Source organism: Manacus candei, unplaced genomic scaffold, assembly GCF_025592945.1.
Source record: "Manacus candei isolate 608988 ecotype Guabito, Panama unplaced genomic scaffold, ASM2559294v1 h1tg000028l, whole genome shotgun sequence".
NCBI classification, from domain to species: domain Eukaryota; kingdom Metazoa; phylum Chordata; class Aves; order Passeriformes; family Pipridae; genus Manacus; species Manacus candei.
The window spans coordinates 7,282,478-7,309,055 of NW_026138076.1; the positions used below are offsets into that span (position 1 = coordinate 7,282,478).

General features: G+C 36.1%; 2 protein-coding genes across 5 annotated transcripts in view; one reads left to right on the forward strand and one right to left on the reverse strand.

Moving 5' to 3' along the window:
• The window catches only part of SLC30A9 (solute carrier family 30 member 9), a 34,301-nt gene extending 23,846 nt beyond the window's left edge, over positions 1-10,455 (forward strand). For both annotated transcript variants that reach the window (XM_051790026.1, XM_051790028.1), the window contains exons 16-18: positions 3,216-3,345; positions 5,936-6,049; positions 7,514-10,455. In XM_051790026.1, the coding sequence (XP_051645986.1) occupies positions 3,216-3,345; positions 5,936-6,049; positions 7,514-7,558 (289 nt within the window). In that variant the 3' untranslated portion in view covers positions 7,559-10,455. The remainder of the gene's footprint in view (positions 1-3,215; positions 3,346-5,935; positions 6,050-7,513) is intronic.
• A 10,784-nt stretch (positions 10,456-21,239) lies between these two features.
• The window catches only part of BEND4 (BEN domain containing 4), a 30,933-nt gene continuing 25,594 nt past the window's right edge, over positions 21,240-26,578 (reverse strand). Inside the window, exons 4-6 of one of the 3 annotated variants that reach the window (XM_051790037.1) lie at positions 26,114-26,354; positions 23,287-23,371; positions 22,800-22,915 (exon numbers count right to left, since the gene is read on the reverse strand). In XM_051790037.1, the coding sequence (XP_051645997.1) occupies positions 23,313-23,371; positions 26,114-26,354 (300 nt within the window). In that variant the 3' untranslated portion in view covers positions 22,800-22,915; positions 23,287-23,312. Of the gene's footprint in view, positions 22,916-23,286; positions 23,372-26,113; positions 26,355-26,578 lie in introns of all 3 variants that reach the window. The other 2 variants (XM_051790038.1, XM_051790035.1) reach the window with 2 other exon arrangements.

Sequence of the window (26,578 nt, forward strand, 5' to 3'; positions counted from 1 at the left end):
ACCAGGGAAGTGGTCACAGCACCAAGCCTGCCAGCATTCCAGAAGCGTTTGGACAACACTGTCAGGCACATGATGTGATGCTTGGGGATGGTCCTGTGCAGGGCCAGGAGTTGGACTCAATGATCCTTGTGGGTCCCTTCCAACTTGGTATATTCTGTGCTTCTGTAAACCATCTCCCAGAGCTCATATGGAAAATGCACAATTGCCCCTTTCTCTGTACCATTTGTCACGTGCATTTCCAATCTCTTAAAAGAAGTTGGTTTGTATTATGTTTCATCTATCAGTTTGTTGGACTTCGTAATTTCTACTTTAGGCTTGTGGCTCTTTATTTCTCCTTTCTTTTCATTTTTCTGGGTAATATCTAGTTGTATCCCATATTTAACTTGTGATCCAGAATGGACTTTCAGAGTTGCTCTCAGCTGGAAAATGATTTGATTTTATTTTTGATGTAAAAACATTCCATTCTTAACTCTCATTGACACTTTTGGTGCCTAAATCTTTCTCGTATTCAACTTAACTGAACTGTGGGAGATTAGCTTTTCAGAACTGTGAAATAAAATATGTGATGAGGTATAGATTGTCCTGATTCTGTTTTTATGCATTGCAATCGTAGATTCCTAGGCATAAACTATTCCTAGTGATGGTTTAATCTTTAATTTTACTTCATTGTAACAACTATTGCGTAGGTGTGCTACAGTTGTGGTGGAAAATCTGTCATTCTGTTTTGGAGGAAAAAAAAAATTACAACTGATTGCTCAAACCCATAACTTGATGTTCTCTGACAAATTTTTCTTTAATGTAAAATTTACTTTTTTCCCTAGTTGAAATTAATAGTGTCTACTAACCATCCAGTAGCTTCCATAAGGAAGTTTCTAGCTTAAGTTTTAGCATACACATTTGCATTTTTGAATGATTAGTGATTTTTCTCCTCTCGACTCAGTCTTATCTTTCCTGGACAGATTATGTGCAGTAAGGTAGATTTTTTTTCCCCTCACATTTGCAAAACGTGCATCATTTCACTGACTTTTATCAGGTTACTGATTAATGAGAATCTCAAATATCACTTGTTATCTTCTTGTTTAGGTCTGATAGGCACTTGATATGTCTTCAATGTTTTTGAATCACATGGCTTCAAATTCTCTTCAGTAACCACATCTGTTGTCTTAAATACCCTCTTTGTGACCAGGTAGTTTGATGCCAGCCAGATTACTCCAGTAAATACTGTTTTGATTTGGTATCTTCCCACAGAATAGCTGTGTAAATTTGAATGGAGCTGGAAAGTCTTTATTGCTACAAGTAAGCTGATGAGTTAATTGCAAGTTTAATTTTTTTTATAGGAGTAATTTTTTTCTTTCATCTCTAGCTTCCTTCATGAACTTAAAAATACAGTACTATTTCTACAAATCTGAATAGGAATGAATAAGTGAAACTTTTATAATAAGTACTGTATTCCAGAAATATTTAATACTTGCAAATTTTTGAGTTACTGATAAAAGAACACTGACTTTTTTTCTATTACCTATGTTTAGGTGCATATAACTTTGTGTATAAATTTACCTTTATTTATTATATACCTTTATTTATTATATACCTTTATTAATTATATACAGTTTTTTTTAATCTGTTTAAATATTTACTAAGATCTATTTCTTGGTGTCTCTATATTTAGTTCATGCTCTATTTTTTTTTTTAATATGCTTACCTCTCCTCTACCCTGAGTATTACAAGAAGTATTCCATAAAAATTTCCTGTGATTGTTCATCTTAAAATTTCCGTCTCCTGTTCTTTTTTGGCTGTTCATTCTAACAGGCTCCTTTCAAGATAACATGCCTTCTGCTTTCTTCCAGCACCTACTGTGAAGTTAGTTCTGATTTATAAACATTCAGATGAAAAGAAACATTTCTAGTTGGGAAGAGCAAATTTGCTTAAGGCAAAGGGCATGCTAAAATGTAAAGATTCTGTGAAATTGCACAACTTAGCAAAATGAACGAGGAATAAGTTTGGTACTTTGAAGTGAGCTGTGTTGCTGAATCTAAATTTTATGTTAGAATTAAAAAATTGTCAAGAATGCATTTTTTGTTAATAAAACTAAAAGTCTTTGGAATATTTTATACTTGCTTTGCTTTGGGAATGTTAGAGGCAAGAATTTAAAAAATTTGAAACTTTTGTGATTTATATCCCTTATTTTAGTCTCCACTTGTTTTTTTTTTTCTGGCGTGGATGGAAAAATGTGGAAACTTACTCTGTAGTGGCAATTTTAAATTCTCTTGGCTTTAAAGATAAACTGAATTTTTGTCAACCTCATTAGAAAAAAATTGAGTATTTTATTTTTTATTTATTTCATTGTTGAAATGCATTACAATGTGTCTTGGTCTTGAATTTGCTTCTTATCCCTGAAAAATAGAGTTTTTGTTTGTTTGCTACCTATATTCACACATCATTGAGTTTATCTAACAAACTGGAACAAAACTGTGCTATAGAAAAAAAGAATTTTTCAAAGAACCAAAATATAAGCATATTACAGCTTTCATATTCTAGTATTGATTAGAAACCTTTAGATAAATATACAATTTCAGCATTTACACACAGCTGTATTTTGGTAAGTCATGATCAACTGTTCAGTATGATCAAAAATGAGTTCCAAACAAAATATCCATAGCTTTTTCTTATAACAGATGTATCTGAAAATTCTTCAGAAGTTGATGCCTTTACCAAGTGTAGGAAAGCACACTTCTATAATTTCAATGTTTCCTTTCAGTAAATAACAATGCATTATTGTTTCTTCCCTCAGAATTGAGGGTACTTAAAGATGGTTACCTAGTGTCATGTATACACATAAAAACTTCCGTGCAGTAGCAAATAAGGTGAATTTAAACTTTTAACATGGAATAGGGAAGTTCTCACATTTTTAATTTTTGTTTGTTTTAAATATACTGTTAATCTAGTTCTAAATCTGTGATGATTCTTGTAGTCTGTCTTTTATTGCAGTGAGCCATTTATAGATGTGTTGGTGTTGCAGAAACCTGTGGAAATGATATAACCACTTAAATATAAATCAGTATTTACTGGTGGTAAAATGAGGATATTTTTTTAAAGACAGTGGCCTTTTAAAAGGATCACTTTTCTATGACAATATTGTTAACATCAGAAGTCAAACTAGCTAGTGGTTTGATTTATGTTATTTTACATTTTCTTTAAAAATTTATATGTTTCAGAGCAATTCATGATGTTAAAGCCACAGACATGGGAATGAGCAAAGTGAGATTCAAGGCAGAAGTAGACTTTGATGGACGTGTTGTTACTCGGTCTTACCTGGAAAAACAGGACATTGAGCAGCTGCTACAAGTATGTTTAAAAAATGGTTTTGTAACACTTGTATTTGATACTTTCCAATTTGAAGTATGTCTAAACCCAAGATTTGCAAGTAGGTGAGAGATATTTCACTTCTTCATTTTGAAGGGTTGCAGATATTCTTACTTTGTGTTAGTGTTTTAAATGTCTGTACATGAAATTGTATAATGTGCTGCTGAAACAGAGCCACTTTTGGGCTGAGCAAGGCCTGGTTAGGAGGGCAGATTTTTTTAATTTATTTTTTGTTAGAAAATACAGACTTGTAAAAAAAAATTTTTGAGAATATAATTATTCCAATAAATTTTTTATTGAATTACAAGATCTATAGTTAAACTTAGAAGCCTGTCACTTGCAAATAAACACTTTTGTTGGCAGAGCCATTTGCATTGGCTGTTGATGATGCAGTGTTAGGCTTTACAGGTCTGGCCATTCAGACTTGGCTTGAATATGGATTGCTTGCATCACATGACTTAGCATTTTTACAATGTTTAACAATTAAACATCTTTAAGTGTCGATCTGATTTTACTGTAGTTCAGAGTAGCTTTTCTTATTCCCTGTTTTCTATATAGAAATGCAAAACTGCTCTTAGCTGGATTCTGTATGGCAAGCTGTGAAGTATGAAGCAAATAATAATTTACCTAAATTAAAAGGAGTTTTAAGTGAGAAAAATGTTTTGCTTGCTTACATTTGCTTGTGAACCTACAAGATTTATTTCTTTGCTGCCCTTTCAAAATGAAATGTAGATGTCAGATATCTGCATTGTATGTCTGTCTGTTAAACACAACTTAGAAGTTATTTGAGTTTACCTTTAAATTTTACATTGCAATTTTTAAACCATTAGTCAATATACCAGTTTTTAAAACACGTTAATGTCAAAATAAGAAAGTATGTATGTATATATAGTGCAATAACTGATCTGTTCATATACTGGATTTCAATTTAATACATTTTTGAGAGGAAGAGCTTTGTACCACCGAGGCACTGCAGGTTTGCTTGCTTGCCAGTTTGCTTGCCAGTTGCTTTGCCGTTGCCATTGTTTAGTAAGCTACTCTTCTTTTCAAAGGCTTTGTTAGCTTTTGTTCTTTACCTGCTATTCCTTTTGGTGATTGCACACAACCTTCATTAGTTCTTCCAATACTTCTAGTTTGTTGCAAAAGATGTTGATTGTTACTAGTTTGGCAACTGTTTCTTACACAGGTCATTGTTATTTCATGTAGTAACCTTGTGTCAGCTATAAAACCATTGTTGAAGGATAGCCACTTTAGGTAGGACTCAGCCATCCAAAGTCAAAGGCAGACATTGTGCTTGCCTTTTGATCTGTACATTTTCAAATAACTAGCTCATTCAACTAGTATTGCTGTCGACATTACTCTTTCTACAGTTGTGAAATATTTGTTGAAATGCTGTCATTCAGATTGTCCTGTTTCTTTTTCTTGTTAGATTTGATGTGATCATAGTCATGGGTTGTTGTGGTTGAGATCTTTTAAACTTGCTTAATTACATTATTCCTCTTCGCTTTTAGAGCAGTGGGGAGGGGAAAAAAATTGGTGTTGTAATTGTATACACAAGAAGAATTAACTATTTAGTAGCTACTGTATCTGTTTGCAATAACTGAACATGCTGCAGCTGTATTGCCTGAACTGTGGCTGAGATATTACAGGGTAGATGGCTTCTGGCCAGTTTAGTGTGAGATTTCTAAAGAAAGCTCGTGGTTTTAAATTGAAAGATAATAGATTTAAATTAGATATAAGAAAAAATTTCTTTACTGTGAGGGTGTGAGACAGTGGAACAGCCTGCCCAGAGGAGTTGCGAATGCCTCATCCCTGTAAGTGTTTAAGACCAGATTGAATGGGGCCCTGAGTAACTGGTGTAGTGGAAGGTGTTCCTGCCCATGGCAGCAGGGGTGCAATTGGGTGATCTTTCAGGTCTTTCCAACCCAAACTATTGTATGATTCTAAGGCAATATGTAACACCTGCTTTGATGTTGCTGATGTCTATGGTTTTTTGGAGGGTGGGGTATAACTGTCTTCCTTAACTTCATTCCTTCAGTTGCATATGCTGTGGGTCTCCTATTCTTACTTCCTGTCAACTATCTTCAAGTTTTTGACACTATGGAGGAGCTGTATTTGCAGCAGCATTTGTAGTAATCCTTTTGGATTTTCAGATGAGTTGATTATGTGATGCCCAGAACAGACAGTGTAATGGAATAGCAAGAATGGGGAAAGAATACACAGGGGTACCCCGCTCTGCCTTGCTGTGAGCAATGAATACCCCAGAAACTTCTAGAAAATGAATTAAATTCTCTAAACTTACTTGGAAAGTTAAGGAGGAAATCAATTTAAGATAGAAGGTTTCATATCAAATGCAGGTGTAACGGTAGAGCCAGCTGTTTCCATTGAATAGATGCTGTGTCTTTGAGACATAAGAACAGATGATGTTTTGGAAGGAAATGGCAAAAGCTGAAGTGTTTTGTTTAGGTGTTTGTTTTTTTTTTAGATCTTGAAATATGTCAAGACCCTCTAGAGTGTTATTCCTTTTTTTTCTTTCCGTCATCTCAGTCTCTTAAATTTAATTTCTTCGTAGGAAATTCAGCAAGTGAAAACCCTTGAAGAATTAGAAGCCTTCATGCTTAAGCATGGTGACAATATCATTGACACACTGGGAGCTGAAGTAGACAGACTTGAAAAGGACCTGAAGGTAAATTTTAACTGGGTAATAGGATGTGCTTATTCTGTGATATATTTTAAACAGTATCACTGCGTCTACTTTTTGAAATTTCATTTGTAAATATAGGAGAGGGAAAGGGTTGGTATTCCTATAGTATTATTAACTGAGTTCTGACCACCAGCAAACCCTTACTTTGCCACTGATCCATTTGTGTATTTTGTTCCATTTTATACCAACATAGAACAATATTTTCATTAAATAGAAGTGATTTTGTCTATATTATTGTATTCTCATAAAGTCAGATTATTTATAGGCTGTTGCATTCTGTTTTGGCTGCATAAAAACAAATTTCAATTTTTTTTTAATATGGTGCTTAACATTGTATCAAATATATCTGTGTGATGGGAATGTTACTCAACATCTTTTGCTTTTGTTGAAGCAGTGCAGTGTTTACCTCTTTTACAAGCCTCTCAAATTCCTTATAATTTATTTTTTTTTCATCCTGTAATTTAAATATCCTTTGGCTGATGCAACAAAGGATTGTTTCCATTTTAATTGTACAGGTATATTGTGGCTGTCAATCTTTCTGGCATGAATTCAGAACTACAAATATACTGACTACCAGACAAATAGTCCTGCCATGACTGCCTTTTCTGGCCATGAGACACTACTTGAGAGCATATCTGTCATTGCTTATTACATTTGATAAATATTCTAGTTTTAGTTTCTGTCCCTGCAGTTGTGCAGTTTAAAAATCAAAATATTATTTTTGAATTAAATTGCACCAGCAGAATCAGTTTTTCATGGTGTTTGAGGAGTAGAGCATGACTAATTATTTTATAAATGTTAATAATGTTTTTTTGGTATAGGTAGGAATTTCAGTGGTTGTGTTGGTGTTGATTATACTTTACTCAATATGCTAGTTAGGTTCACATACTGAGTGAGTTCTGAAGTCAGTGACTTTCTCATGGATAATACAATCAATGTAATGATAACGTATTTCTACAATATCAGAAAATGCATATTTCTTAATAGAAACAGTATTTTGAATGTTTATAAATAGCTTTAGTGGTATAGAACAAATTATCTTAGCAATCTTACCCATTATTCAGGAAAGTACCTGTTAAGACAGTGAGATGTGTATATATGTATGTGTATATATATATATATATATATATATGTTTATTTGGACAGTTTTATATAAAACCTAACTGCCTTTTTAAAATCAAGAGCTGCTTCATACTTTTTAAAGCATAAGAACTAACTTAGCCGTGATGTTAAGAAGTATTTGTTAAATAAAAAGATGACTTCAAAAAATGGCTTATAGTTTAGGCAATATTTGTTGAAACTCTTCCTCATTTTAAAATAGTTCCTATGTTACCCAAAAAGGGGATTTGTTGTCCAGTTGCCAGCATCATACCAGAAATACATTATTAGTAACTATGTGCAAAAATGTGAATATTTTCAGTATGTTTTTTTAAAATTTTATTTCAGCAACGAAATCCTGATGTTCGTCACGTGGATTTGGAGATACTATAGAGTCATTTGGAGATACTATAGAGTCGAACAGAAGAAATCTTCAGGTTGCTACTCCTTTGGAAAGAAGTCACGTAAAGGGCTGAAGAGCTTCTGAAATTGCAGTGACCTCAGCACCATACCTCGCTTACTTATGCTGTAGGCTTCCTGGACTGTAAGCACTGCTTCTGTTTCTGGAAGAGTGCTAGACTTGCAGACAAAAATTTCCATGGCAAAATCAGTTTTCAAAAGCTACTCGAGTTAAATTCCACAGGAGAGTCTGTCTGAATATATTTACTGTGATTCAGAACTTAAGACTTGAGATTTAGTTAGGCAAATACAGCTGCCTGAAACTATATAACACACTTAGTTTTCCATTTGTGTCCCTTTGCAGTCAGTTTGCACTTCTTTAGTTTCTTTCAAGATATCATTAAAGGTTCTTGGGAGATATTAAGATTAGCTAGGAGGAGTTTGTTCCAGTGGAACCTGCCAACCTTAAACTATTTCAATTGTGCAATTGTTTCATAGTTTTTCTTTTCTATGAGATAAATTCTTCCAAACGGGCGCTGGCCTTCTCTCAAGTACTGTGACCTGGAAACCTGCTTTTTGCCACCATTACGATTACCAAGATTACCAACTGCACTTCAGAAAAATAAGATTTTTCACCTCAGTGGAGCCAGCTGTATGGGTTTAGCCAGAGTATATTAAGCTACTGTGAAAAATTACTGTGTACGAATTTTGGTGCACTTCCTCTTTTTAGTTTTGTTCTTTTTTCCCCTGCTCTGACACTTGTTTTCTTATTTGTAATTATCTTCAGATGTAATCTGAGGGATATTTATGGTAGTGCTTATTAAAAGTTACCTAGCATTTTTGGCTTTTTATATTTTAATAGGCTCTATTGCCAGATATGGTCTTTTCTAGAAGGTGCGAGAGATGTAGTTGGAATACACAATAGTAAAAAATGAACTATTTATAATTAAACAAATGAATACATTATATTCTTAATTTATTTATCTCTAGATATTATTTGTTATCTGAATTCAAAACCATTTTGTTTTTTAAAAGTTGACCGTACTTGTTTTGGAAAGTAAAGTAATTCTGTCAGTGGTCCTCAACAATCCTGAGAGAAGGTCTTAGTTTATAACTTTGAAATATTGATTTTAGCACTGTATATAATTGACCTCAAGGCTTTCTGCAGTAGGTACCCAAGTTGTATCAGACTCTTTGAGACCCAGTCTTTATTAATAAGGCCATGAGTATTGAGCACAAAGTTGAAATATAAGTGGAATAACTGTATATAAGTAACACTGAGAAAATTTGTTTATGCACTTTAACATAAAATTTGCTCATGGGTGAAAGGTAGTAATAAGACCATCCTAGTAACTCAGTTGCTGAATAATGACTGACTTGCTGAAAGAAGAAATGTTGATATGAAACACAAGTCTTCAAAAATCAATTTAAAATTAAATTGTAAGCATTGCAGCAAATAATTTTGGTGACCAATATGTCCAGATTTGACTAAAAGCTTTTTAGAATTTTTTTTTCATACTAAGTGTCACTTACCAGTGAATTATGAGAATTTAAAATAGCATGCCTTTTTGGCAACTGCAAAGCATTTTGCATGCTGGTCATTTTAAGTAGAAAAACATTCCAGAGTTAAGTTACTCTTCAGTACCTTTGTCCATAATCCCTATTCACTGGTGGCTTCTTTATAGTATAATACCTTACTATGGCTAATTCAAAAAAAAGCTTGCTTTATCTGGTTTTCTCCTTTTGTAGAACTAGTTAGTATATTTAAGCCTGATGATTTGAAATGCAGTTCAAAGGTAATTTGGAAGTCTCCCGTATCAAATATTAAGGCATATTTTAGCACCTTATAAATAATTTACCTTCTCACCTGGCCATGTAAAATTCATCTCATCTCAGTATGCACTCTGCTGGTATTAGTCTTATTCATGAAGAGCACTGGAATCTGGTAACGCATACCCTGTTTTCTTTTCCCTAGAATCTTTATATAGATTTTTAATTTGAATAAACATGTTAGTAAGCCAGTCATTCCAGAAATCTTAAAAACCTGAAGAGAAGTAAAACTGGGAAAATATTCTTCCTGTGGAGGTTAGTGAAGACAGCTAGTGTGATCGAAGTGGTTTGTGTGCTGGAGTTACTGATGAATGAGTAGTGCCAGTAAGCACTTTGCAGGGCAGAAGTTTCCCTGCAAGGTTAGTAAATGTTATCTCAATAGCAAAGGGTTCCCATATTGTTTTCAAGAAAAGACATGAGTTTATATTCTTACAGGACATCTGCTCCAAGAGCCTATAAAAATGTTTTTTTTTTTTATTCATCAGAGATGTAATTCATCTGAATTCTGATCCTAATTTCCTTATTTGAATCAGAAGAATACTCATCCACATGCCTTTTGTTTGTATTCCAAGATAGAATTAACTTCCTTGTTTCCCAGTTTCATTATTAATTATAGCAACACAGTATGTTAAATTTAAGAAGCCAGAACTTGAATGTTTTTAGGTATATTACAGTCAAGCAGTTTGAGGACCCAGTTCCATTTTTAAAGTGCCCTGGATGGTGACGTAGCACAAAAGGGCATGCAGACTGGTTTCAGCAGTACCCTGTAAGTTTACATGTCATGCAGGATGGAAAATACTGATTCATGTAGCCTGTCAGGTTGGAAAGGAAAAGTAATTCCAAGCTGTTACATTTTAATTTTTATGTTAGAATTTGCAGATTGCTTTTAACACTTTTGATATTTTTACTACTTTTTTCATTAACTGTGTTTATAGTAAAAAACTTGAGGTGATGTGGGTCCAGGACTTAGTTTACTTTTGTTTTAATGTTTTTTGGGGAAAATTATTAGCAAATACATTTACATTATAGAATCCTCAGAATTAAAGAAAACTTAAAAAGTGTGGAGGAGTGAATTTTTTCTTTATCACAAATGCAATTGCATGATGATTCTTTTTGGTTGATTTTAAAGAAAAGGAGTAGGGATTTACCTACCAATGAAGTTATATTCTAGGATTTTTTCAATTAAAGTGTGGTGTTTTAAAATAATTTATTTTTGTAGACTGACCTTGCAGGTTCTGGTTTTTCAAATTGTGTTCAAAATAATACTTCCCTCTCTGCTTTGTGGAAGGTTGCTTACATGCTGTGCAGTGTCTCATAATTCTCTAAAACTTGCAATGTGTGAAAAAAATTGTCTTTGTGTTCCAATATACTGAATGATCTTATGTATTTTAAGTCCAGGTTGGCTGGATGCTAATAATGTGTTTTTCTGTAGAATTTTTTTTCTGTAAGAGATAAAATTTTGAAGTGATTATCTTTCTCCCAAGAATGAATTTCAAGTCTAAATTTCTCCTTTATACACTGGAATTCAGTATTCGATGTGGTCTCCCTCTCCCCCTCCACTTTCTAAAGCATTTATTAAGGGTTTGGTAGCAGTAAATATTCCAGTGGAGTACTGTATTTCAGGGTCTGTTTGCTGTTTTGTTTGCTGGTCTAGAAGTAGTGGGGATTTAGGGAACAGGAGAACATATAAGGACAAATTTGCATCCTTCACCTTCTGTGACTCAGTTTTGGACTGAAGGTTTTTAGGCTCTGTTTTTTTCCTTCCCTGAATTCCCACACAGCTTTTATTGCTTTTTTTAAACGACTCTTACTTTTAGAGGAGCAAGCCATTATGAACATCTTATGTTTTTAACAGCAGGGCTAAATTCTACTCTTAGTGTCTGGATTTTGTACTGTACTTGTTCATTCATAGTTGGCAATAATGATTGCTGTTTTAAAAGCTACAAACCATGTTAGCCAAAACTGAGTTTTCTGACTCATGGTAGGTGCAGGTTTTTTAGTTATGTCTGCAGACTCAGTTTTTATTGAGAGATTTTTACTGCCCCCTCTTTGATAAGGGAGAACACAGGGTAGGTTTTTAGGCATGTTTTGTCTAGATTGTACACTAATTGCAGTTCTATGTTCTCTCTTTTATCATTTCTGCTGATTTTTCTGTAACAAAGAAAAAAATATACATTATAGAAGTACCTCTAATAATGATGAGTGCATCAAATACAGGCATCATGCAAGAGTTTTTAGGCCTTTATTGAAAATGTGGTAATTTTTGAAACATCTCAATGAAGTAATCCTTTTTCTAAAGTTGATTTAGATATTTTCCTTGTAGAAGAAACCACAGAAGCATATTGTTTAAGATTTGAAAGCAAAGTGTTTCCTCTTACAGTCATATGTTCTTAAGGCATTTTTGTCTTGGTAGAACAATTGATAAGTATTGACTCTTGTACAAAACCTTTGCTTCTGCACATTCCTTAAGGCTTACAGAAGTGAATATAAAATGACAGTGTTAATTTTTCTTCTAGCTTAAGTATTGTGCTGCCTCTGTTCTTATTGCTAGTGAAATAGAGGGTACCACTAACATCTTCCTTGCAGTTTACCTGTGTAATGTAAATGAGAAGTTGAGATGTACCAAAAAGATTTTTTTTTTAGAGGGATTGTGCAGCTTAAGTAATTTTTCCTTTCTTGTTAGTGACATACAAATAAGTAAGATCAAAAGTAGGCTAATCTTTATTACATTAAAAAAAAAAAGAATCCAAGCTTTAAAGCACAATAGTCAGATTTTTGAAATGCATGTCCTTTGAGGAAAATAAAATGTGCCAGGAGCTCTAAGTGATTGTATGGACTATAGAAACTGCGGTCAGTCAGACTTTGCTGAAGCAAAACAAACTAAAAGTGTGTGGTAAAAAGAAAAGAATATAAGGAAGGAAAAAGACCTAAGATGTTGAGCACTTGGGAGAAGGAAAGGATGAACACAATCTAAAAAACTTGTCCAGAAATGAGAAATTATGATTGGAGAAGAAAGGAACAGTAAGAAATTAATATTTTATTAGAATGCATAAAACTAGGTAGTGTGACATTCTCTTTCTTTTAGCAATATTCCAGTGGTTGGATAATTGCTTCTTCTCACCCCCAGCAAAAACTCATCTTTTTTTTTCCTGTACTGAAAATCAGTGCCTCTGTTTAACTGTGTCCTAATATGGTGTTCAGCCTTGCAGGTACAAATCTATTTGTCCTCTGAAAACTTAGTTTTACTGCTAAGGGTGATGGTGTAATCTCAGTCTGGAGCTTTGTTGGTGAGGTATGTGTTTGGTGAGTGGAGGGTTAGTAATGTTAATTGTGGAAATGGGAGCTGGAGTGAATTAAAGAGAAAATTAATCAATTCTTTTAGACAGAAAATGATTGAACCATCCTGAACATGTTATGGAAGAAAAGGTGCTCTGTTCTAATGACTGCATAATTCTTGTAGTGGACTGTAATCATTGGTGAATACATTAGTCCGTATTTTTCAAGTTGCTTAAATATCTGTGGATAAGCAAGATTTCTAATTAAATAACATTATGAAAAGATACTAAAACATTTAAAATATAATGTGAAAATTATGTATGTTTTTTAAATACCACAGACAAATACTATAGCAGATTATTATAGATAGGTGGAAAATATTCTATATTACATGAAGTACTTGTGGACATTTTTTTTTCTCTGTGTAAGTTAAAGCCACCAATTAAAATAAAGAGTCTTAGTTACTTTTTAAAAGAATTATACTGACAGTAAGCCCAGTCAAATTTTTGTATAGCCAAGATTCAAAGTGCTGTTACGGGAAGAAAATGTCTGTTAAAATAGTGGAATACAGGTGCACACTCTAGCATAAGTTTGATTTTTGTAATCTAAATTTAGACTAAATTTAAAACTTTTGAGGTTGTGATCAGCTGCTTCAAATCTGAAGTCAGAAGAAAAGCACTGCAATGATGTATATATGATGTAATATAAAGGGGATTTTGTAAGTTTCTCTTCAAATTAAATATGCTGAAGGACTAAGTGAGAAGAATTTGAAAAATGCCTAAAGCATTTGGAAAGCATTTTGGCTATTGCCAAAATTATATTAAATTTGAAACTGAACAGTGAGGATTGTCACTGGTGGTAGAACTTTCAAAAGGCAATGTCAAAGTTGAAATCTATTTTTCCATGCAGCCTCTTAATCAAATTCATCACTCTCCCTCATGTCCCACCCGCTACCCCCCAGTCACCCTTCTTGCTTTTTGGTGTATTGGCTTTTTCATTTTGTGTCTTGGTTACTCCATATTAGTATGGGGAAGTCATTTTGATTTGTGAGGTGTAGACATTTAAATACTTATCTGCATATGTTCTTTGTTTTGTAATTACACTTGAATTCAGTACATTCTGTATCATGTCTGGAACTTGTAATTACTCAGTAAAATGTTACATAGCCAGTAAAGGTTGCATTCTGTTAATTTAAGCAATTTGATATATATTATAAAGGTAAGCACTAACAGTGGCTTTAGGCAGCTGATGATTTGTTAAATTTCTGAATTCAAAATGCATACAACTTTTATAGATGCAAAACAAAGGTTATATCCATCTATTTGTACTAGTTATTCAGTCTGCCTTTGTGATGCTGACAGTGCACACACTGTTAAATAGCATGCAGTTGGTGAGGGAGCAATATGCCCAGTTAGCCAAGCTCTGTTTATTAATACTCTGTACTTTATTGCAACTCTGCCTTTTATCCTGTTCACTCCCATCTTCAAAAGAGTGCAGTTTCTTCCCCATTACAGAGAAAGCTCTTTCTGCCTGGCTCAGAGGCCCCACTGGCACCGTGTCCTGTTTGGACTACCTGTCCTGATCCAGACATAAGGACAAAATGAAGAAAGTTAGTAATACAGATGGGTTGCATGTCTCTGTATAGTCAAGGGCATGGGGAAAATTCCTTGAAGAGGTTGGTTTTATGTATTAGATTCATATAGTAACTGTAGTTTCACAATCCCAGCAAAGCTGTCCAAGCCTCTTAAGAAAAAGCTTGAAATCAGTCAGCTTAGAAGGGATTTAACATATTCTCTGATTCATTAAAGTACTGCTTTTTATCACTAATACTGATAAAACCAGTGATTTATCCAGTTATGGAAAGAACTACTTGTAATTGGGCTAAAAAATCTGTATGTGGTTGGAAAGAAGAGTCAAAAATGCCAGAAGCCTGGGTGATGAAGTAGAGAAGCTTGAAAAATTTGGGAGTTTTTGTCTGTATGGTATCAGATACCAGAAGTAAGGTGGTCAAGCAACATATTGCAGGAAAGATTTTGGCTGTGCAGCATAATGTCCTGATTGCTAAAGATGCCTCATTTCATAGTTAAGAGACTCCCTTTTTCGAGGAATGTTTGTCGTCTTGTTTTGTTTGTTTGTTTTCCTAATGAACCAAGATTTGCCTGAGCAGAGACAGGAGAGACTTCAGGGCCTTGTCTCCTGTCTATTTGACGTCAAGTCCAAATATTGGACTGTCTTTTGGGCTGTCTGAATAACCAGGCAAGTGGTATCAGCCACTTTGAAAGAGGGAGAGAGCTCTGTGTTTTCACATGATGTAACTTGGAATCCTCAAAATGCTTTATTTACCATTTGTGGTATTTGTTGAAAGGCCATTCTTAAATAATCATGTTAAGTTGTGAGTAATGGGTTGAAATGGGACCTTGCAGTTGGCTGGTTGGAGGTGATCTTAACAGTGCTGTTCGAGAATGAATTTTGTCTATCTTTCCTAGTATTTTATGAGGGACTTTATTAAATATCATGAAAAGTAAACCTTCCTTTACTGTTTCAGTTAAACATTTTTTGAAAACCTTGGGAAAAGGGACATAATTTCTGCCTTCACAGAAGTCGTGACAGCTTGGCTTCTAGTAAATAACCTATATTGATTTACCTGAGCTCTGTTGTGAATTTTTTTTTTTTTTAATTTAGACTCCTTCAGTTCTGTTACTGAATTGAGACATAATAGGATCTTTTCTAGGTTCTCCTTCCTTCAAACGAGGTGGCTTAAATGTTATTCAGTGTCTAGTTTAAACAGATACTCCATGTTTTAGAGAAATATTATTTTTTTCACCCAAAATACTGATTGAACAGCAGTTTACTGCTGAAATAAATTAGGCCACTCTGGATAACACAAACCATTAAGTTTAGGGTCAAAATGTTGGTTGTTTTTTTTTTCCAAGGCAGTCATAAAGAAAACCCGTCTTGCATTTGATGCACATACCAGTACATTCATATACGAACCTGTGTCTTTGCATGTTATAATTGTACGTAGGTATCTTTGGCTGTAGATTTGTACCTCACTGATCATACTTCTCATGAAAGAGAACCGAGATCTCAGCAAAAATGAAAATTAAATACTGTGGAAGAAGATCCTAATGAATTTGGACAATTTGGAAACTTTGATGAAAGACATTTCAGTAAGGCTGTGGCTTTAACCCATTCTGCTCCTTCCCCTTTATGCCTTGCAATGATTTCCTTGGTTCTGACCTCTGCTGTAGAACTTCAGTCTCCAGGTAGTTCAAAACAAGGGGTTTGGGTGGAGAAGACTAATTCCAAAATCTGTGTTCCAGGAGCTCCATCTGCTAGGTGGGCAGTTGGACGCTAATGATCATCGAGGGAGAAGCACAATGATGCTCTATCTAGCATTTGGTGGGTTTGCAAATATGCCAAGGTTAACTTTTTTCTTGGAAATTAGTCTTGCCCTGGAATAGTCTTTCTGATGCTGTGGGTCGGAAAGGTACCCTGGGTGTTTCCTTCACATTCCTTTTGTCAAGAGACTGTATTGGAACTGCTTGCTCCTCTGCTTCTCATTTTGGATTATCATTTAGAAAATGAAAAAAAAAAAATCTTGCTTCTATCAGTTCAGTAAGTAGTTCAGTTGTTGGCTCTTTCAGGTTCATATCCTTTTGCAAGACTTCAGTTTTTCACTCACACTACTAGGCATTTTTGAAAGGTTTAATTAGACTTTTTCAGCTGTACTATTGACCCTGTTCCTAAATGGGAACTAAATTTAATATTAACTTTTCTAATGGGAAACTACTTTGAGTCATTAGCAAACCTGTTTCTTTCCATTTTCCTACAAAGACAGCCTAAGTTGAGGCAATTATATCTGTCAGATGAGTGGGAAAGTTTAAAGCATTTTTAAGGACAAAAGGGTTTTTTACATTTTTCCCAACATTGTTGTGCAAGTTCATGTCAGAATTTTTTTTCCCTTGACTCAGGTAATTAATCTACTAGTGTGGCTTTTTTTTCTCCTTTAACACCATTAAATTTGCAGTAGAAGCTGCTTTTTTCTTCAGACGTTGAAGAGTCTGTGTAGGAGGGTTTTTGTTTTCACAGAGCAAGGTCATATACAGAGATCTGCTCAGTAATCCAAGGGACTGTGCTGCTAGGAAATAACCAAGGCAGAGCTTCTGCTTTAAATAGACCCCACTAAAGGAGTGGTCATCATATCAGTGATATTGGTTTGCACTATCAATAACTTAAGATTCATATGATTGTCACCTGGAGCTTTCTTCCTGCTGAAGCACTTGGGAACCATTTGTAGTTACCCATGGTGCAGATGAACATAAGTAAGAGTCAGGTGTAAGGAAAGATGAGTTCTTTCTTCTCTGTTCTCTTTGAGATGCCATCTATGTGCATGTTTCCAAATAGAAGCTAAAGTTTGCAAGTCAGCACTCATCTTGTATTGTCCATGCTGCATGAGCTAATTGATCACAAAGCTGTGATAAGAGAACATTGTGAAGGCAGTGTCTCAAGAACTCAGATGTTAGAAGACAGCAAAATAAATGCTGCTGTGCAAATGTATCTCAGTTTCCTTGTGTTTGGGGGTACCTATGTCTGCTCTACCTTGTTGCTGTTGGCCAGCACCCCAGCCTCCTGCGTGAGGATGCTGCTCCATCAGTTATTTGGTATTTGTTTTATCCTCATTTGATCTGGCCTTGTTTTATGTATTGTGTGCACTCAAACTACTCTGCATGCTTGTTGCTGTCTTCAAGGGCTTTTCTGTTGTGCTTAGCACTGTAGCTCTGGTTCTTCAGTAGCATTGATCTTCACAAAACCCCTATGAAAGAAGAGGTAGAACTATCTCAGTTCCTGAGCACAGCAGGCTGATGTTGAAACATGCTGCCTCCTGCTGTGTTCCTTTGGGACTGATGTTTCAGTCTCCTCACTGTGATGGAAGCACTTCATATTCTGACACTCAGTCCACTGGCTTCAGTCAGTGCCTCAGTAGAGGGAAGGAGGCAGAGAAAGCATCCATTCCTGCCTATCTGAACTCCTCAGGGCAAGACTTTTGCAATGTGAGTAGTCTTATTAAAATAAGATTACAAAGACTTTTATAATCTCAGCTTGCATGTGAGCCTGTTCTAAACAAATTAGGTAAAAACTAAATTCCTTCATATGCGTGAGATTCAATGACTGCCTTGGACCTTAAAGGTTCTCTTTGGGAACATCTTAGTGCTTCAGCAAAGACATAACTGCCAGCAGATGGGCTGTGCTTCTGAGGGGACCAGCACTGTGGCAGAGCAGGAGCACAGTTTAACCATTGCTTTACCAGTATGTTTAACAGGTATTTAGTGGAAGAATGATAAAATGTGACATTACTGAATTGCAGCCCCCATCTGTACTGCCTGTTCCCCTTCAGTTATTTCCCATCCCTGCTTTTCCGCCATCCCAGGTACCTCTTCCTTACCACTTCTCTCTGCCTGCCCAGCCTCATGTACTGACTCTCATGGTTATCACCTTCTTACAGGCTCTGCTGTTAGACCTAATCTCTCTTTTAAAACTTCACAAACCCAGCTGCTGCCTCTGGTTCCTTACCTATATGCTCTCCTTCCCTGCCAGCTTTCTGTGCTACCTGTACTACCCCTTCACCCTGTTGGTTTCCCCACAGCCCATTCCTGTTCAGTCCTGCCTCTGGAACCACCCTCTGAGCCCAGGAGTCTGGGAAGTCAGAGCTTTTCAAAGATAATTTTTTTCCCCAGAAGGGTTAATACAGGGTTTTTTTGCCTAAACTTCTCAGAATCATTTGAAATGATTTTGGTGAGAGTTTCACTAATAACTGTTTTCACTAATTTCACAAACAAAAAAAAATACAGTAGGCTGTATAAACTACCTGCTCAATCCCAGTTAATTTTGCAGCATTACAGGCACTGAAAAGTGTTGCTTTATTATGGCAATATTTGGCAACCAGTTCAAATGGCTGACACCAGCCTGCAGTCAGGCCCATCTTGCTTCACAGCCCTGCAGAAGGGGTTTGCCATGGTGAATGTTTGTCACTGTAATTCCTCTACAGATTATCTGGACTCAGAGTTCTCTAAAGTGTTTAAGAGAACAGGAGACATTGCATTCAGCCATCACCGAATTTTGAATTAAAATGGGATTTAAACTTCACTGCTTGAAAATCCAGGTCTTAAGATTGCAGGTGGGTACCTCCTTTGAACAGTCTTTCTATCTAACCAACACATAAATATATGTAGTTGTATTTTGAGATGAAAATTATTTATTTATATTCATACTTGAATTCTTCATAATCTTTCACTGTGCTTGCCAGTGTGTCATACCAAACAAGCATTTAATGCAAAAGAAAATGCTCTAGCCTTTTATATAAACATAAGTCTAAAACTTTTAATATATATTTATAGTCAGAACCAGTTGTGATGGCTGTCACATTGACACAACAATGCCTATAGAGAAAGAGAGAGACAGGTTAACCAGAGACTAACTTTTATTGTGCATTTTTATGCAACAGAACAAATGGAACTGGAGGTATGTAGTAATAAAACCAATATTCAAATTAGAATTAACACCTGAAATAGTAAACTGTAGGTAACAAATGTCTTTATAATTAAAAAATATTGACTGTTTAAAAAATTCTCTAAGATTTTATATTCTTTGAAAGAAATGTGTGTTGCCACATAGAAAACAATTCACACATCCTATAGAAATTGTCACAAAAACCTTACTAGTCTATATTACACTATGCACTTTTTTTTTGTACAATATCTGATAAAGGTCTATCCCTAACCTGTACTTACTTTACACAGTACAATCATCATTAGAAAGTATTCATAGAATTAACTACACCATAACAATAAAAATATCAGGATTAATGTTTTTTTTTTTAATCACAGTTTCTCCACAAATATTTGTCATAGAAAATATAGCGAAGGCATGTTGGCACAGATGGGCGTGCGGTACTGCTACACAAAGTTTGAGAGAAGGCAGATACATAAATGACAGTAAGATTAAAGCGTATGGAAGGATAAGACAAGAATCTCTATCCTCCTGGGACTTTCTGGAGTGGCATGATAGATAGCAGTTTCCTTCTGTTGCAAGCCTGCTGTCTACATCCAGAGCTGGGAAGGGATGTGCTGGCTTACAAAGCACACTGCTTAAATATGGATATCTCACCCTGCAAAGGCTTATGTGCTATCTATAATTTCAGGTCCCATAGTATTATACCTAACATCTTGTGGATATTTAGACACTTCAATGTGTATGAATTTATAATACCTCATGAAAAAAATAACTGGAATAAGATGTTGTGGAAATTTTGGGGTTTTTAAAATGAAATGGGTGGGTCAAGTGGTCATGATGGCAATTGAAGACAGACAACTGAGAAAAGTTTTTTATACTCTGTTACTTTAAAACCAAACATGAACAAAAATATGAGCTGGTGTCTGTTAATGCCTGTCTGTGACTATGATTCATGTCACTGGCCAGTGCACATAAGCAATTGAGGGCAAAATCTTGTTTGTAAAGAAAGGTCCAAACCAGCAAAGCCATTTCTACTGCCAAAATGGCTTTCAGGATGATACTATACTTTTGGTTATTTTGCACAATACGAGAGTAGAGGATTGTGAGTGGTTCCATGATGCTGGCTACACTTTTTACACTAAAAATAAAGCTAAGCTTACTGGTTATTTCAGCAAATCCTTAGGTCATTACATGAGAGGTCTGTCCAGTCCAGTTAATCTGTTCTGAGACTGTTAAAAGTGAAATGTTTGTATTTTTAACATCATACAATTAAATATCTGAAAGGAAACCATCACAATGTTTACAAAAATACAGCATGATACATATCGCTGTGGACAAATTTACAGTATAATGTTGACTCACATATTCTGACATGTTTTACCAAATAGTTCTGGTATGTGTCACCACATTAAACATAGACCAGCAAGACTTACACCATCTGAGCAATGTAACATCTTCTATTATAATTCTTTTTAGAAAAGTGTAAGTTCAACACCAAAAAGCTACGATAGGATATCTGTACTGTGACATTTCTGTACACTGAATTTCTTCTCTAGAGGCCACCATGTGCCGTTGATCGCTCCAAGAAAGTCACCTCTTGCCTGTAATGAGGGGATGCAGTTCCAAACCCCTTGCTCTAGTGAGGTTCTATGTGATTAAATTGGTAATTGACTTTTAGAAAATAAATTAGTTAATTTGGGTCCAGTGAGTGCCTTTCAAACCCTTTCTAAAAAATCACCAAAATTAAAATGAACTGAGAGGTATTGGACATTTAAGGGCCTAAAGCATATCCTGGCTGAGTGAGGTCCTGTCTGTGGCAGTGCATGGTGGAGCCCGTGTCCTGAGATGCCCCATGGGCCATGAGAGATTGGTTACAATCGCAGGCAAAGAGGAGGCAGATGGCAGGAAGAAGCTATTGTGTGGGCAAGCTGAGCTTTGAGAGATGGCTGCAGCCCTGCAGCCTGCCTGGGACTAGAGGAGCGCTGCGCTCCAGAGAGCCCTTCCTGATCTCTGAGGAAGGGGCTGGGTACCTCCTGCCTTGCCTGGTGCACAGGGAGAAGGTTGGGAAGGAGAGGAGATGGATAAAAGGAGCAATTAGTAGCTATTCTCATGGCTTGCACAAGGCGGTGAGGAAAGCTGGGGAGTGTGAGATATGCATTCAGGAGAGTCGACACTGATGAGGTAGCACTAAGGATGGTCAAAAGTGAAGTGAGCTTTCTTTACAAAAACCAGTTCCCTGTACCTGCTAGTGTGGAAATGTTGTCTCAAGAAGAGCTGGTTCAGGCTGTAAAGGATGCCTGCATGGGCCTGAGCAACCAGACAAGGGTAAGGAGATGCAAACACCCCAATGTGGAAAGGAAAGGGTACAATTTCTTTGGCATTGCCTATTTCTGGAGTGCATCAATTTGGAGGGACAATGGACTCCTAAACCTTTAAAATTAAAGGTTTTTGGTAGACCGATTTTTGTTTTTAAAGCTGGTATCTGCTTCCATGTTGTGCACTGTTGTGAATTCTGCTCTAACAGCTCTTTTCTTATAGCTCTCAGATAGTACGGAATGCATGTTTATCAAATACAGAAGTCTAAACTAGGCTCTTCTTGCCCAACCCCTCCCTGAATCCAACTCTGAGCAAAACCAGCACATTGTCTCATCTTTTTCAAGGAATGGATATAAAACACAAATGAAAGCAAAACCAAGAAAAGGCAATTTGAAGCCTCTAAAGCTATACAATATGGCTGCAGAATAGCAGCAGGCAATGGAAAATCTGTCTTCTGAAATGGCAATTTGTTTTTAGCAATCTTGTTTTAATGAAAACTGTCATGATCAACTCTGCTCCTCTAGAAATCTAGATAAATATACTGTCTATCTGATATACAATGCAATTTTTTAGCTGTTGGAAGTGCCTGTTATTGTTCTGGGTCTTTGAAGGATTCTGCTGTTGATGAGTGCTGCTGTTTTACCCGGAAGCTTAATTTCCTGGAAGAGTTGCCTAAGGAAGTCCCTGAATTTTTCATCTGGTGCAGTATTTTAAGGTAGCATTTATAATTGTGTTCTTTTCTGTTAGAAAATGGGAGACCACTTCTTTTTTGTTGTAAGTGTGCAGACTAGTTCTTACATCTCCTACTCAGGGAAAGCAAATAGCACCCAGCTGTTCTGGGTCCAGATCTGGAGTTGTTATCAATAGGCAGATGAGATAGTAGCTGCTGTTTCTTTTGACATTTTTAGTTTTTTTAATGACCTTTTCTCTACAACTAGATGAAATGAACTGCACTTTTCCTTTGAGTGTGCTATGAAGTATTTGGATAATAGGCACTGAGAAGTCTTATTAAGAAGGACTTGAAATGGATTTCTTTCTGTTAACTGGGATATGGTAGGATGAAGAAGCTGAAATGTATGCAGTATGTGTTCAAACATGCTTTGGACTCCTAAATGACAGCAGGGTTAAGTATGTTTAACAAATAGTATCTCCTAAATTAAGTGGTTGCTACTGTTGTATGAGGTGGTTCTCACTGCCATCAATCACCAGATCCATCTTGCATACCTCTATTGAAGACTTCATCCTGTGATCCTGGATGGTCAGTCCCTTCATAATATGAGTTCCCATTGTGAAGGAAAGTCCCCACCGCACGCCCCTGACGAGCGTGTCCTACTGCGTCACTGAACACCTTGTTTATTTGCTCTTCAGATGGCATCCACCAGTCCGGGTTGGAAGTACAATGCATCCTAATAAACTCTGCAGGAAAACATGCAAGGATAAAAAACAGCTTGTCTTTGCAGCATTCTTTATCACCCAGGCATCAAAAGCTCACAGGAAATAAAAGGGGATATTGCTGCTCTACTTAAGCAGAAGTAAGCATTATGGGGGATGCCATGATAATGCCACTGGGACCTATTTTATTGCTGCACAAGTGTGTTTCTCCACATGCAGTGTATGCTGTTATACCTGAGCTAAATAGGTGATGCATGGGACCTGGAGATAAAATACCTTCTGGCAGAAATAAAAAGAACTAATTCGAAGTGAAGGCTGTGATTCAGCATGTGCAATACATGTGAAAGCTAACATGAACGGGATGTATTTAATTTGAAACCTGTTGGTGTTTATACCTCAAGGTGATTGCTGTCGTGGATCTTTATGACCTCCCTCTGCTGGCTGCTTCAGCACCTGCAGGCTGCAGGAGCCCACAACCTGCTGGAAAATGTCACTGCCATTATTTCTGTTTGATGCTCCTTTCTATTTGGGATATTTTTCCTTTTAAGTTCTGCTTTTTTCCTCTCCCTGTATTTCACACCTATTTTTTCAGACTAAACTCGCCTTAGAAATAGCTAAATGAGATTAGAGGGCTGAGTTGGTTAGGCTTCCAATAGTTTTCAGTGCGGGAGAAAATGAATTGTACTGCATGTAATTTGGCTATTAAAGTAGCTGGTGCTTCCACATGCAGCTATTTGTATGTAATGATTACATTTTTTATAATTTATTTTTCAGATCCTTTGACATGTAATATACTAGACCTTGCACAAGGTGCCTTACCAATTCTGGAGTTGTAACTCCTAGACATAGCTCAAATAGGTGTATTTGGACTTTGAAACATCCAAAACCAATTTTAAATGTGAGGGCACCTTATTAGAGATACTGGATACGCTATAGCTCATATTGAAACTGAACTTCTTATTTATTCTGTAATATTAGTTATTCCTTCATGCAGTATTGTGTGTCCCAGGATATTTTTAAATTCTATTTTCTACTGTTGACAAGCCAACAGCACAATAAGTGGTGTAAGGTAACTTCATTACTGTCACCACATCTCGAGACGGGGACTGCTGTGCTTTTACATGGGTTCCTGTGCCTGCAAGGTATCTCATCTGTTGGACAATTAGGATGTGATTTTTGCATAGCTCCTCCAGCAGTGTGTCTGCAAAAGTGATAGCAATCTCTGTTTTAAATTCATTTCCCTGGAAATCCGCACAGGCAACAGTAATTCCTTCCTAGTTATGCTCATGTGTGCCTCCACAGACTTGTCTTTTTCTCGGAGAAATGGTTACCACATAAAGGAGTAATGATATAATTTAAGCACGCCAGTCTGTTTTAAAGCTGGTTCCAGACACCAGTCAGTTGTAGGAATATATTAAAAATGTTTATAGATATTTAAACTACTCTGAGTGCAGAGAGACAACCAATTTACACTCTCTGCTATGGTGGAAAGGTATAATTGGCCATTGGCTGAGAATTAGTCAGACACTTGTTACCTTGGCTTGCAAATGGGCAGGAATCAGTGGCCAGCTCTTAGCACTGGATAAAGTTGTCCTGTTTGCACCCATGCACAAAAGCTCAAAGGGAGAGTTTTCTACTCTGCTTTATTAGCCGGTCCTTATATACTGAAAAGTTTTGGCTTCCTCTTCAAGCTTCTGAAAATTAAAGAAATTACCCTTCCTCTTTCTCCCTAGGAGCACTCCCCACATTCTTTATGTCCAGGACCCCAGAAAGGAGAGTGGCCATAAGCAAAAGTCCATGTACAGGTGGATTTACTGGTAGTCTTGGGAGGCAGGGGAAGAAAGTGGGAGAAAAGGGTATCAACACTCTGCTTATGTGTAAATTATTAAGTAAAATTTTAAGTAACTTAGTAAATATTAAAGCACTTGTATCTAGCCTTCAGTTCTCAGGAAAACTTCTGGAACTCTGAATCTTCCTCCAGACCTCTATGGCACAGTGTGCAATGGACTTGCCCTTCAGTTAAGCTCTGATAGAGTATTCAGGTCTGGTTAAAAGATTCCTTTGTAGTATAAAAAGAGCCTCTTTGCCTAATTTGCCTGTATGCAAAATCTGAGTTCATTACCTGGTTACATCAATGTACCCCAATCACAAATCTTATCTACTTAGCCCTGTTGGATTCTTCTACCCTGCATGGCAAGAGGCTCCATCTGGTGTATATAACCACCTTGGACTCCAGTTAAATAACTAAAGATATTTTTATCACTGACTGACCAAATATAGCTTTTTACATTGCATTAATTACTAAACATTCTTGAGTTAGTTCAACCAAAATTTCATGTATGTGCTCATAAAATACTAAAAAGTTAACTATGAGTTAATTAAGGAAATAATAAGCATATGCATTGATAAAATGCAGATGTTGATATTAAAAGATGTTTTTAATTGGGATTTAAAAAGTCCAGGTTTGTATGTTTTATTACAAATCTTTGTAACAGGCCTTTCAAACAATTTTAGGAAATGAAAGTACAGAACATCCTTCACAATCTGTACCCTTTCCTCTATATTGTCCAATATCCTCACTCTCCGACATTGCAAAATGCTTGCAAAACTCCCCCTCCTTTTCAAGCTAAACATGGGGGAAAGTTATTCTCCAACTTTTTCAGCCAATGTTGCATCAATATGCCAAAAAAGAAATTAAATTCTTAACAACACATTTGTATACACTTTGTAGGTAATTAACCTGTAGATGTTCTTGACCCTATAAGATGTCCAAACCTATTCTGAAACTTGTTTAGCTTCTAACACCAATGATGCCTTGTGTTCTTCTACACATTAGGTTATAATTATTCCTTTGGTTATTTTTGTGTATCAGGGTTAAAAATTACCCTCATAGTTTATTACAAAAGAGTGTAATCAGGATTGTCTGGATTTGCTTCTTTGTTTAAAGTGTATTAGTGTCATGTGGCCTTTCATTTCTCCTCTCTCAAATAAGCAGCCTTGTTTTTCCCATCCAAAACCACCCAAAACACATATATAATACATACATACATACATACGCGTATGTATGTATAAAAAGAAAGTGGAGGGTTTCTGGATGCTTGTCACCTGCCTGTAAAACCCCTTCTAGTTCTGCAACTGTCAGCCAAATGCTTCTACTGAGCCAGAGCCAATGTGGTGAAATGAGATCACATATGGTGGACACTGAGCGAAAAGATGCAGTACCTCTGAGACATGTTACTTTTACTGGATCCAGAGGACGTCTTTCAGGACCTGTCTCTCCTGACTGCACTGACCTTTTCCTTTTTCCAAGGCCGCATGAGTACTTAAGCTCATCGGTTGTGAAAACAAATCTGATGAGATAGCGCAGGAGCCGTCGTCCATCTTTCTTGGAAGAATTTACAGCCTCATCCCACTGTTTACTAGTGATGTAGACAGGGTAGTTGTTCAGCAACTGCTTACTCCCCTGGAAAAGTGAAATATTTCCATTCCTTATTTTACAAGACAAATAGGTAAAAATGTCAGTTGCAATAGAAGATATGTTTTTTAATTAGCCACAATTCTGACAGTGAAACACAACCCAAAGTGAACATTGCTCTTACTGAGAAATGATTACTTTTAAAATTACATTTCCATTTTCTAGAAGTCAAATTGAGTGAGGCACAAGGAATACATTTTGAGAACTGGTTA